Source organism: Motacilla alba, chromosome 3, assembly GCF_015832195.1.
Source record: "Motacilla alba alba isolate MOTALB_02 chromosome 3, Motacilla_alba_V1.0_pri, whole genome shotgun sequence".
Taxonomy (NCBI): Eukaryota; Metazoa; Chordata; class Aves; order Passeriformes; family Motacillidae; genus Motacilla; species Motacilla alba.
This window is the reverse complement of record NC_052018.1, coordinates 73,384,409-73,398,722: the sequence shown is the minus strand read 5'-3', so window position 1 is coordinate 73,398,722 and position 14,314 is coordinate 73,384,409. Positions and strand designations below refer to the sequence as shown.

The window sequence follows — 14,314 nt, the reverse complement described above, 5'->3', positions numbered from 1 at the left end:
TTTTGACCAGGCTTCATGTTCCTGTTAAATCTCATACGGAGGACGAGTTCTGGGAGCAGTATCATCAACAGATGATACCACCTTAGGGGAGTTGTTTGTTTCTCTGTTAAAAGATTTTTCATTGCACAACACTGTCCTTGTAATTAGAGACAAGCAATAATATGCTCATTTTCTACCTCTTTCTTGCCTTTTCTTTGGCGAGATGAAGAAGAAAAGTTTTTGATTCATCTGTCATAGGTTAGCTTTTAAGGGTGTAATTATGTTCTCAGTGTTACTACATTTTTTAAATTTTCAGATTGTTTAAACCAAATAGGCTTTAAGGGTACTTATCTAAGAGGTAATGGCAATGGTAGCATAAACTTTTGTATTATGACTGCCTAAAATACTGAAGAAAAAATGGAGCATGTCTGTTTCAGCATCCTGTTTAATGTCTGTATTCCTGCTCATTGCCAGAGGGCCAAATTCTTACCATTCTGTAATGCCCATCCAGTCGGCTATGAATTAGACAAAGGTGCAGACAGTATTGACCATTTTGTAAGATACTTTGACACATGTAAAGGAGAGCTACCAAAATTCAAAATAACATTCTTTTATTTTTTTTAACATATTGGCACATTTTTAAACGATGCATCTCAGATCACATTCCCATAAAACAGATAGAAATCCTCCTGGCTCCTGCTGGCTTCTGCAACAGTAGTGAGGGTTATGTCTTTAAGGTGGAAATTAGTTGATACATAGAAAATTAAATGTCGGTGGAGTGCAGTAACCTCAGGCAGGAGTTAAGCAATAAGGCTGGAAAACATTGCATGGTGCCAACAGCATTAGCAGTGTGAACCAGTGGCAGGAACATGACACAGGTTGCAGCCAGAGCTGCCACTGTACACCTCTGAAAGGAAAATTACTTGAGTGCCTAAGGTCAAGTACCCAAAGTAATATCCACACACTCAGTTTCCCAAATGGGGAAGAGAAACAACTTCTGTTTCATGGAGGGGAAATGCTAGATGGATAAACATTTGTGTAAGATGGCTGGGTTATTTAAGTGCCAAAGTATGAATTTAGGCACCCCTGTTTGCCTATTTTGTTTTCTAATTTTTAGTACAGCTATTCAAACAAATATGTATCCTCAGCTTACCTGGCAAAGAGTTTCATTTTCACAGCTCTATGGAAAAAGTGAACCAGCTTTATTTTCACTTCAAATCTCTCTTGAAAAATGAGAGATTTTTCCACTGGCAGGAGACTCACATTTGCTGGTCAATATATTCATAAAGCAAGAATGATAGCTTTGCGCAATTTTGTTTAATGAATGAGCCTTCAGATTGCTATAGCGAGCTGGCTAGCCAGCCACTCTGTTTGGGACAAGTCAGTTATTTTCATTTACTGTAATTTTGGGTGGTGGCTTTTTTTGTTTGGTTGGTTTTGCAGTTTGAACACAGTGGGGCTGCTCTGCTATGGCAGGATGAGGCAGCCATATGTAACAATAATAGATACTAGTATTTCCTCTTATGTAGGAAAACCAGATTTCATCCCATTTGGCAAATAACTGCTTTCAAATGCATCCTTGCAGAATAGGGCAGTCATTTGCACACTATCCTCTCTCATGTTAGGGAAGTCAAGTTACCAAAGCCTAGCAAGAACACTTGGAGATGATAATCCATGCTCTTCCCATTACTTGAGCAAAAACAGGATGAGGGATCTCCAGATTTTCCACTCTCATTATGAAGCCTGATGCCATGACATTGACCATTTGTCTTTAAATGATTTTTGATTTGTGTTAAGGTACTTTTTAAAGATCCATTGAGGAAGGTAGGGTGTAAACAGTCCTTGGATTATGCCTGGCACTTTGCAAAGGCTTGCTACCGCTTTCACACACTGCTGTTAAAGATTTAACAAAAATATGATGCTTTTGGTTTACTGCACTCTCACATTTCATGGGTGGTACAATAAAATATTTGACCTGGGAAATTCAATACAAAAATATGGCTCTAATGCAAAATACATCTTTGAAGTAACTCCTATCTATAATCTAATGTATACTCACTTCAAGTTTCTCCCTTATTTATCTACTGTAGAAGTAAATGCTAATATTGAAATGCTTAGAATCTGATTGTGTCATGTTTGTAAATGAAGACTAATTTCTGTGTGAGTTTTCAAGTAGGGACAGATCTCACACTACAGTTTTATTTAATCTGAGTAGGAATGGCAAAATAGAGAATTATATTTGATTTCAAAGAGGTAGCTAGTTTGATGCTTTAATCTGTTCAATGGCAGTGAAGAGAAAAAGGATCACAAATGGATAGCTGATTAATTTAAATTAGTTAATTAAATTAGATTAATTCTGTGAGAGGATAAATTTGAATACTTGCATAATGTTTCTCATCTGTTTAACCAAGAAGTTGGGCTAAAATAAATAAACAAGCAAGCAAAGGAACAACCAAATAGAATGCTAAAATAGCAGGCTTTTTGAGGCAAAACAGTTCTTTTTCTTTTGTAGTGACTGTGGTTATAGTATTTCTCAGTAACTGTGGTTACAAGATTTCAAATCTTAAGAAAATAAAGAATTGCAGAGGTGCAGAAACTTCCCTAAAAAGGAAACTTTAATAAAAAAATCCCATCAGAAAAGTGGGCTTGGATTTTGATTAAAGAACAAGTCATCCCATTACATTTCAGACCTCTGTCTTATGCCCCCCCCAAACTTTTGCCAGTTGGTAGAACAGAATTTGTGTATTTCAGAAATCTTGATTTGATATAGGGCTACACGGCTACTTGGACCCAGGGTAAAAGTTTAGAAAATCTTGGTGTATCCCAGTAGATGATATTGATTATGATTATACTCTTTTTAGGTAAAGCTAAATGGGGGCTAGTGGTCTCTGTATTTTGAATATTTTTTCAATGGGCTCAATGAATTTTCAGAGGATTTTCCTTGTGTATTGCAGTGTCTTTGCATATGAAACCACATAGATAAATGAGAGTATCTGTCTATGATTTATCCTTCTTTGTTCAATGGACTAAAGTACATAAATTAGTCATTAGGTCTGTGTTGAAGCAATGAGCTTTTTGCTTTTTGAGCCACAATCATCGGCCCAAGCTCCAAAAGTGCAAAATAGTGATCAGCTGTCCACTGAGCGCTCTCTGAAATGCACACAAGGGGCCTGCAATACTTGGTTCCCACAGTTTTTTCACAAATGAGAAAGAATATGGGTAGGAAAGTTGCCAGCTTCCTCCAGGCTTTGAGAACTCTCATGCTGATGCGCATGTGAACCTAATGTAAATCAAAACATGTGGCGCCAGATGAGTATGAATGCTGTAATTTAGTCCCAGGTTTTGGTTGCCATCTAGATGTTTGGTCTAAGGTTGAGTGTTTATTAATGATACCTATTCCTTACAATCAGTACTTGGTCCATGGACAAATATTAGGCTTAACTGGAAACATCCTTGCATATGAATATATTCAGCTGAGACCTGATGTACTGACAATTGAGTTTTGTAGGTATTTTTCCATGGATTTTTATTGGGGGAAGCCTGGCCCACATTCTCTTTGTTCAATCCAGGTTAATGAACAGCCTTTATAAGAAGCTAGCAGCATGAGCAAATTAATTCTTGCTTTTTTTTTGTAGCATTTAGCTGCACCTGATTTCAGTTAGAATTGAGGTTAAAGTGTCAAGAGGTAGCAGGCAGACAAATTCTTGTAAGAACAGGTGTCCTGGTTTGAATAAGAGCAATCATAAAAAAGATTGGTGTGAGATGCCCATGCTCTGGCCGTGAGGGACAAGGAAACATCTTACTGTACACAAAGGGTAGGAAGTTGGCATTCAAAGTGCATTATACCACTTCATCTACCTCTTCAGAGAAGGAATCTTCATGCTGGAGAATGTCTGGACAAAAGCTGAAAACCCTGAAAAAATAGAAAGCCATGGAATTACATCTCTCCTTTACTAGAATGAAATAATTGGGGAATTTTTGTCATTTGTATTAGCTGTGCTTATAGCAGGAACAGAATTGATGGATTCTGGGTGATGAAATTTGCCAGCTACAGGTAAAGAAGGGGTGTGTTTGCTGGAGTTGGATTGATGGAGCCACTGCTGTAGTGGACCATTTTGCCATTCAGTCAACTTCAGCTCCTCTGCAGGAAGTGCATAGCTTGAATAGAAATTATCCCACTTCCCACTTTCCTTTCTAATGTGAACATTTTGGTCATATGTGGAAATACAATTTGGTGTAATGTAAGTGCAATTCCATTCAATGAAACTTGAATACTTTGAAAACTGTTTAAAAATATAAAAACATATTGTGATCAGTTTCCTTGGGGTGTATCAACTTCACTGGTTCAGAGAGGGTTCATCCTAAGCAAACGGAACAAATTCTTATTCTCATGAGATGAGAAATTTCTTGGAGTGTTTCATGGGTATCAATAGGATGAGTATTTATGCATCCTGATCATGTTATATTGAAATAAACTAGCACAAAACTTCTGTAAATCAGTACTTGAAGTGCGCTTAAATTAGGCTTAATTAACTAGGACAGACAGTTGATTTGAATAACACTCTGATTAGCAGAAATTGTCATACAATTTAGGTATGATTACATGATTATATTCTGTCTGTACATTCTCCCAGAAGTAGGGTAGAACTACAATATTAGCTGTCTGTAGGGTTACACTGTACTCCTCTAGAACTTGCTTATCACTTTTGGAAGTATTTTCATTCCCAGGTTTCTTGTTACCTGCTTTCTGTAGGGGACACTGAGCTTCAGGCCCTAATAAAAGATCCATTTATCCTGAAAACTAGGCTGTCTAAATTGCCCTTTCATGGCCCATTATGATAATGAGAAAAGGAGGGAGAAGGAACCAACTGAAAACAGAATTTCTTGGAGTGGATTCTGTTTGTTATATAGACATTGTGGGGATAAGGAAGTTGTAAGGAAATGTTTGTATAGTGGCAGGAAAAGTTAAAGTACCATACAGATGCCTCTGTAATTTTCTGTAGATTTGTCAACTTGTTCTTGTGGATCACACTGAAATTTAGACATAAATACAGTTATTTACATTTATGGAAAAAATCCCAACTCAAATTATTTGTAGTCATGAAATTCCACACACTGGGAGAAATTGTGGTAAGATACAGCAGAAAAACTGCTTGAATTTCTGAAATAAGGAGCCTGTTACAAGACTAACAAGATGATTATCCTAACATACATAAAACAGCGCTCAGTGTTTTAGATGTGCAACAGAAAAATGCACAGTTAAATAGATTATTCAGGATGACTTTTCCAGAAAAATCACTGCTATTCTCCTCTAGGACATTCCCTAGTAAACATTAATTAACATTTTAGGTAGATTTACTCATCACAGATGAGTAAATGGAGTCTTTAATAAACAAGGATTTACAGTGTTACATCCTATTACTATTGATGTATTTTTCTTAAAGAATAGAATTAATTTAAATTTTCTTAATTAAATGAAGTTTTCTTTAACAAATCTTGTAAATTACCTTGATTTATTGAAATCAAGAGTGTTTTCTTAGGGAGGACTGGCAAAAAAAATTAACCAAAGATTTTGTACAAAACATGAAACTTCTCCAAGTTTGTCATTAGCTGAAGTGTGTTTCTTATTGGTAGAAGATGCAGCATTTCAGCTGGTTGTTTGTGATGGACTGTAAAGGCATCTTAAACCAGAACATGAAAAATGTATTTAGCAACTAATCTTTAAAATGAAAAGGGAAGAAATGAAATAGCACTGTGACATAGGAAGTGGAACATACATTACATCTAAAGCATTTTTTTAACTTGTTCCTTATCATGAGCAAGAATTTTACTTTGTCATTCAGAAATGGCCATTGGGTGGATGGTACAAAGGCTCTTGGTGTAAAACTGGACAAAAAGGTGTATTTCCTTATATGATTAAAATGTCTGCTTTGAATCAGGAGTGCTTATAAGCCTAAATTAAAATGTAGTTTGGTTAGGAAATGCAAAAAGTTTTATTAACCTGAAATAAATTACCCCAGCTAAGCTATAGCGTAGACTATGCAGAAAGGATTTTTTTAGCCATGTTTACATTTTTAGCCATGTTTATATTTTTTCACTAAGATGCTCTGAAATTATCTTTTTTTTTCTGACAAGGTAAAATTAAAGGAATTAAGTAAAATAACAACAGTGTAAGCACATTTCTTGAAAAGAAGAAACTGGAGTGTCAGTGCTTTTCTGTTCCCAGAAGGAATGTTATTGTAGTAACACATTCCAGAGAAAATTTGATGCATTTTAATGAGTAAGTTATTTATCCTACTTTTATTGTGGCATAGATCCTTTTCCATACTGTTCACTTTATGAACTTCTGGCATCCATCTGTTATGGTTCCAGTTCATAGTTGTTGTCAGATTGTTTGGACAAACTGTCAGAGATTTTCTAAGTTAATGACATTTATCACTGGTTCTCCTGGGAAATGAACATTTGTTGACCATGACTCTTCTGACATTACAAAGGCAATTATTTTCAGCAGTGAGGTAGCTCTTGTGATAAGAGCTCTTAGCATCGCCGGGCTACAGTTGCATCTTTCCACTACTCCTGTTGTAAATAACTGAAAGAAAAGTCTGAATGGCTGAATGGCTCCCTCAGACAGGAACTCACAAAAAGGATTAATGTTTTGGTTCTGGCAGGCAGGATTATAGATAAGCACTTTAGACTAGTTTTCCTTTAGGTAGGATCAATGTTCTAGTGGGGAAAACAAACAGGGAAGTAGTAATGGTAACACAAATGGTTGTGTCAGAAGTGTACAAAACATTACACTTCAGAAATTACTCTCTTGGGCAGATGTCCTGATAGCTGGCCTGAAGATAATAAGCCATTGTATAAGAGAGAAAAATTATAAGCTATTCTGCACTTTTGTTGATGAAATCAATGAACTCTGTTCAGCAGATTTGTAATAAGACTCAGTCATTTGGCTCATATAGAACTGACAGATGTAGTGTTTATCATATTCTTTTCTTTTTCCTAATTTGTTAGAAATAATCTAGATTTTATCTGAAAACTAATTTAAGCCCAGGGATAAGTGTTCCTCTGCTTGTTAAAATTTCCTATCTGTAAGGGAAAGATAAGAAATTAAAAGTTTCAAGAGGGTGAAAGTCCTTTATCTTTATCCTCCCTTTGAGTACTGTCTGCTCTGTTTCCAGTCTCACTTCTGATGTTAAGTTCAGGCAGTCCTCTGACTGTCCCTCCTAAAGCTATAACCCATGTTTTCAGCCCTCTTGTAACAGCATCCCCATAATTCTGGTTTTTTTGTGCCTCTGAGATTTAAAACCTAACATAAGGGCATAAAAGGACCAGAAGAAACATGGCCTAGTGCAAAAAATACAAATTTCTGGCTTGAGCACAGCTTGTAGAAAATTTTGCCTCAGCAAGTCAACCAGTAAAGACCAGTAAAGTCTAACACTGTTGCCTAAATCAGCTCAACAGAGGTGAGTGCACTGGCCCATGAATCAGCAGTGCAGTCCTTCATGGATTGTTTCAATCAGGAGAAACTGGAGTTTCACAGAAATTAGAGAATGCAGCTTATGCCCACAGCTGGAAAAGTTCATGTCTGCTTCTGCACTGGGAATTTTCTGTCACACCCACTCTGTTCAGGTGCATTTTGTTTATCTGGATGATGTGTACCAGTGTATTTTCTAAACAAAGCTGGAAGCATACAAATGTATTTTTCATACAAAGCTGCATTTTGGGGAGACAAGAATACCTGCACATCTGCCATATTATGTTGCTAGTTACAAGGGCATAAACCAAGAGAAGGTCACAGTAACCAATGGTATGGTCCCAAGGTTTATCAGTATGAAAGAGACATTAATTTAGTGGAGTTTAAAAAGTAATTATTTCCTCTCTCTCATGGCAGCCACTTCACCCCATGTGCTCTTTTTTGCTTGATTGTGTACAAAACAGAAAAAGTGAACAACAAAGCTAAGTGAGGTGTTTTTTAGGATTGTCCCAGCTTGTTATTTGATATTTATCATAATCCAGATTCACTGATGGGAACATTTATTTTGGCTATTCTAGGAGGATGTTGGTGACAGATTTCTACTTTGTCAAACTGTAGTTATTTCTGTGAAGGTTTCAACATGCAAATAATTCCTATTTTCCTTTCTAAAAGAGTGTTTCTGTCCCTACTACAGTGATTCTCTAAGTACATTTTATTATCTAAACACTGGAAACTTGAGAGGCATTCAATCTCTGTTTATGTCAGTGGATAGACCAAGATAAAAGCATGCAAAATCATCAATTTATCTAGGTACTCTGTTCAAATACTCTATGAAACAAAAGACGAAAAAAGTCATCGAAAGACCTCCATGTGTGCCTTGTGTAATTAAGCTAAAAAGTGATATTCTCTTTTGTAAAGCCTTTTACACAGATTGGAAAAAAAACACGTTGTTTTGTAAACCAGGCCATTTGATCGATGGAATTTGGCCATTTAAAGTATGAAGGTGTTTATCTTCCTAGCACCTTTTCCCCTGCCCCAGAAGTCTTACTGATTTTGGACATTTACATATGCAAAAAAATGTCAAGGAGCAGTATTATTCTATGAATTTCTATTGGTGTCTACAGTTTGCAAAGCATTTTCTGAACTCTGTGGATAAAAGAAAACAAGATTACCCTAGAGCTGAAATTTGTTAAAATGCACTAGAATATTCAGTCAGGATTCAACTTGTTCTTTGTGCTCTCAACTATTAAAAGTCAAAAAGTAAATCCTTTAACTGGTTTGAAAGAAGAGCAAATATTACCATTTTTTTTATTTTTATTGTAGCATTAAAATGACTGTTCTTTAACTGAAGAGAATCTGTTACTGATTGAAATTTTCCTGTTAGTAATTTGAATGTCTGTAGAATGCTTAATATTCTTGCTTTTCAAACATTTAATATTTTTTTCCTACTGGATAGTGTGTGAATTATTTAGAAATGTATTTTTTAACAATCTAAATGCCACATGGTAGGTGATTTTAAAGTCCCTGGCAAAATAATGGCTTGAATAAATAGTCTTTCTTATTTACTGTCTCTGAAGTTTCACATGTATCAGTTTATTAGTGACCAAAAATCCTCAGCAGAGGTGTTATTTTACTGATTGGTGTGAACTGACAGGCCTTCTCAGGCCCTGTGGTTTCTGCTCTTTCCCCCTTGCCTCATAGTTTCATGTAAAAGCTGAGAATGTATAGATATGTAAGTTTTTCACACATTCTGAAATATTTCTGACATACTGATTCCATGACATAAAAATATATTCTTCTCGTGAGTCTTTGCTCTCCAGTGTAAATGATACATTGCTAACACCAGAATCACCAGAAAAGAATGTGAAAGAATTCTCACTGTGTTAAGAGGTTGTTTCAAAACTGGAAAGAATGAGCAGAATATAAATATCCAAATGAATATCTAGATGAATAATTCATTTAAGGAATTCTAAGCAGTTGGATTTTTACTATTACCTCTGAAAAGAATCCATTCTTTAGGGACTGTGGAGTGCATGAGAATTTTTTTAAGGTCACAAAGTATATGATTATCCATAGATACATCAAGTATAGGAAAGGGGACATTCAAAATACTATTAGGACTATAAAATGAAGCAGCTGCATGAAAAGAAAACTAGTTTTTAACAATATATAGCCTAAACCAATGTAGCTGGTATTTGAGCTGTAGCAAGCCTTCACAAGAAAATCCTCTTATGCAATCAAAGATATAAAATCTGTTTGATAAATTGAGTATGCTCTTTCCATCTGTCTTCTTCAGTACTTTTTCTTTTCCATCCAAAAGCATCGTCATGCGATCAAGAACTTCAGTCAGCCCTGGAGGAAGCAAAGCAGCCCCAGAAAGACAATGTGTTCATTCCAGAGTGTGCTCAGGGTGGCCTCTACAAACCTGTGCAGTGCCATCCTTCCACGGGCTACTGCTGGTGTGTTCTGGTAGATACGGGACGTCCCATCCCCGGAACATCAACCAGGTATGGGAGTACATGTTCAGTTCTCAAAAGCTCTGGTAAGATCATGCCCTAGTGTCCATGGACTATTGTGTAGATTTCTATTGCTGGTGGAATTATGTCATATTGTTTTTTTATAAAGTGCAATATTTTGAGACGTCACAAATTAGATGGCCATGGACTCTTTCACTGCAATGGTACAGGCAGTTTGCATCCTAGTCCTCTTTACTCCTTTTTTGTGCTAGGAATCCAAGACTTGAAGCATATAATGAATAATCCCAGAGGAAATCTCACACTCCTTATCCTTAATGTAAAAGAGGCAAGTGAGATGGTCTATGACACAAATTATATCCATCCTCAGAAATGCTTAGTTGTTTTGTTAATTTTCCAGCAACCTCCTTAACTATTTCATATGATGGTCTTTGATGAACAACTCCTCAGGAACCCATAGCAAGGAAATATCATTTTAGTGTGTTATTAATAGAAGGTTGGAGTTCAGTCGTCTCATCTGAGCCAGATGCATGGTAAATTATTGTAAGCCACATGGTGCAGATGCAGGCAAAGCACATATCAGGTTCCAAAGGATGTTATTTAGGTTGGTTATGAGGTTTGGCCCTTGTAGGAATGCAATAGAAGCTCATATGGAGCTGGCAGGCAGTAGAGGTATCTTGATGCAATCATAACTCTTTTATAACTTAAGCAAAATCTTTTTTTATCATTTTCATAAGGTTTGTGAAAGAAACATGCATTATAAGCCACTTGCTGTAAAATAGTATATTGTTGGGGAGGACTTTTTCATGTATTCTTCAAGTGCTGAGTTATTGCTGGCTGTTTATACTATAGTCTAGACTATGCCAATTACAGTGCCATCTGAAGTGGACTTGATGATCTTAGAGGTCTTTTCCAACCTTAAGAATTCTGTGATTTTATTACTTATAAGTCACTATTCATCAACTGTTTTTGACAAGTTGAGGTCCATAAATGGTCAAAACATAATAGTCTAAATTTGATGCTAAAACTGTAGGATCACTATGCATATTGTATGAGGATCTAAAGATGACTTCTAGAGATTCCAGATACTCCCTTTTATGCTCTTTCTCTGTTCTCCACCTCTAGGTTTGTTCACTGTTTCTTCTTTTTAGTGCTAATCCTTCTTTAAATTATTATCGTAAATAATTTTATTTCCTGTTCCCTAATTTGAGTCCAAATCATCTTTTCGCACTCATCAAGCAATGCAGCTTCTGCTGTGGTGCTGTGGTTTTGTTTTTGTTGGGTTTTGGGTTTTGGTGGGGTCTTTTTTTTTTTTTCTTTTTTTTTTTCTTTTTTTGTTTTTTGTTTTTTGTTTTAGTTTGGGTTTTCTTCTTGTGGGTTTTTGGTTTGGGGTTTTTTTGAGGGAGGGTTTGTGGTGTTGTTTCTTTTTCTTTTTTCTCCTTTTTTGGTTTTTGTTTTTGTTTTTTTATGGGTTTTTTAGTTTTTATCAATATAATTTTATTATAGAGTCGCAGAACAGCTGAGATTGGTAGGGATCTCTGGAGGTTTTCTGATCCAATCCCCTTACTGAAAGCAAGATCATCTATAGTAGATTGCTCAGGACTATGTCCAGTTTATTTTCAGAATTGCTAAGAATGAGGAATCCATAGCTTCTCTAAGCAGCCTGTTTTAGTATTTGATCACCATCACAGTTAAAAATAAGTTTTTTCTTACCTTTACATGAAATTTTCAGTATTTTATTTTGTGCCCACTGCCTTTTTTCCTGCCACTGGACATCAGCAAGAAGATTATAACTTCCCTTTCATTATTTTCCTCTCTTTGGATACTTAGAGACAACATTAAGATCCTCTGTGAGCCTTCTCTTCTCCAGGGTGAACATTTTCAGCATCATTTTCATACTATATCAAATGCTCCAGTCCCTTAATGATATTCATGGCCCTTTGCTAGACCCAGTATGCCCATGTCTCTGTTGTTAGGGGAGCTCAGACCTCGACACAACATTGCAGATAAGTGTCATTCTCCCATTGTGAAAGAAATGGCAAGGATCTTCTCCTGTCAGCAGTACTTTTTCTAGTGCAACCCTGGAGGCTATTGGCCTTCTTTGCTGCCTTATACTCGGCATCCTTCATTTCCTTCAGAAATCCCAGGTTCTTGCTTCAAAGTTGCTTTTCAGCTGGTTGACCCCATACTATACTGATGCAGGGAGTCAATCTGTGCCAGGGGCAAGAATTTTGCACTTTTTTTTTAACTCCATGGGATCCCTGCTAACCCATTTCTGCAGTCTGTTGAAGTTCCTCTGAATGGCAGCACAACCATCTTGTGTACCAGACACTTCCTCCCAATTTTGTATCATCTGAAAACTTTAAAGTTATTCCATGTCCCATTGTCCTGGTCATTAGGGAAGAGATTAAACAATATTGTTTAAAAATAAACAAGCTTTGGGGCACTCCACTGGTGACTGGCTTCCAGCTGAACTATTTCTGCTCATTCTAACTATTTGAAACTGGCTGTTCAGCCAGTTTTCAACACACCTCACTGTTCATTTATCTCCTACATACTTCATCAGTTTGTCTATAAGAATGTGCTCAGTGTCAAAAGCCTAGGTAAAATTAAGATAAATAATATCTACCCATCTCACCTTATCCCCTGAGCAAGTTACAGAATGACAGGAAGCTGCAGTGTTGGGGAAGTATGATTTCCTCTTCATAATTCCGTCCTGACAACTGTCAATCACCTTCTTCTTCATGTGTTTTGAAATAGCTTATAGGAGTATTTACTTCATCACCTTCTCAGAAACTGAGGTAAGGCTCTCTGGCTTATTTGGCTCTTCCTTGCCCTTCTTGATCACAGAAGAGACATTTTATTTCTTCCAGTCCCCAGGAACCTTCCCCAGTCAGTACAACCTTTCAGATGTAATAGAGTGGCCCACAAATCAGCCAGCTTCCTCAGCACTTGTGGGTGCATCCCATCAGGTCCATGGAGTTATGTATGTCCAGTTTGTTCAAACAATCCCTGAGTTGATATTTCATGACCCAGGAAAAGTCTTCCTTGCTGTAGACTTTACTACGGCTCTCAAGGACCTGGGATTCCTTGGAGACTGGTCTTACAAGTAAAGACCAGGGAGGAGGTGCCATTGAGTACTTCTGCCTTCTCTCTGTTCTATGTCACAAGGTCCTACCCAGAAGCAGGATCACACTTCCCTTGTCTTCTTTTTGCTGCTGATGCACATGTAGGAAGTTCTTCTTGTTGCCTTCATGCTCCTCACCAGATTTCTAACCCCATCCCTGCACACTTGAACAGTGTCTGTTTATTCCTCCTGTATCAGCTGACAAATCATATGCTTCCTTTATAAATGTGAATTTTATTAGGTGCACTTTGTTCATCTGTGTGGGCTTCCTGCCACATCCTGCACGTCAGGATGAACCATTTATGAAACTGGAAGCGATGATCCTTAAAAATCAATCACCTTCCTTTACTATTATATGTATAGTGTGCATGCAGTATGTGCCATTTTGGCTCCTACTACCATACAGACTGGAATTCTAGGCCTTCCCAAACCCTTGATGAATCACCTATGAATCACCTAGAATCAGTCTCTGTCTTTTTTTTCCCCTGTTTGGTCTGCTGGCCTCTTGTTTTTGGCAACTACACAGTCACTCAGCTGTGGGAGAAGAGGCGGCAGGAAGACCTTTCACTGTGGTGCATGTCTCAAGGTAGAAAGACTAGAAAATTGGATACAATCTTTCCATGCATATGGTTTAGACACAAAAGTGCTCTGCCTGATGACTAATACTAAAAAGATCAGCTGCTATGTTCTTGACCATTTCTAATTTTTCAGCTTTGTTAGACTCTAGGTCAGTCCTCAGTGAAGCTCTGCGGGAAGTAAAATTTAGTGATATCCCCAAAGAGGACATTTCTGAGCACAGATGGGTAAGGAGAGTACTCAGTTTTAGGAATTTCATACTAAATAAAGAATGACTGATGTATTCAGGAATCTACAGTCTTGGTAAACAAGCAGGTGGGATTACTGCCTGGAGTTCAAGAGGAATGTCTAGACCTCATTTCTGAGAAATATTTAGATGGGCTGGAATCCCATTAATTATTTCTTGATTTAAATTTTTTTTTCTGTATTGATAAAACTAAACATTTTTTCTTCCCTCTGGGAGAGGGAACTAAATGGGGATCAGAATATAATGAGGAATATACACTTGTCTTTTTGAATTCTTATAGAATGGAAAGAAGGAATATGTGAGTCCTTCCTAGTTTAAACAGTCAGGGGCTTGTGCAAAATTTGGTGTACTGTCTTTCAGTTTTGCACTGCAAAATACAAATTAAGGATCTTAAAACTTTACCACAGGAACTGATAACATTAGTACTCCTGGTA

The 14,314-nt window shown here is 36.9% G+C and overlaps 1 protein-coding gene across 6 annotated transcripts in view; it reads left to right on the top strand.

Annotated features, from left to right (window-relative positions):
* Positions 1-14,314, top strand: part of SMOC2 (SPARC related modular calcium binding 2) — a 138,072-nt gene that overhangs the window by 84,053 nt on the left and 39,705 nt on the right. For all 6 annotated transcript variants that reach the window (XM_038131944.1, XM_038131943.1, XM_038131942.1 and 3 more), the window contains one exon: positions 9,777-9,963. In XM_038131944.1, coding sequence (XP_037987872.1) covers positions 9,777-9,963 — 187 coding nt within the window. The remainder of the gene's footprint in view (positions 1-9,776; positions 9,964-14,314) is intronic.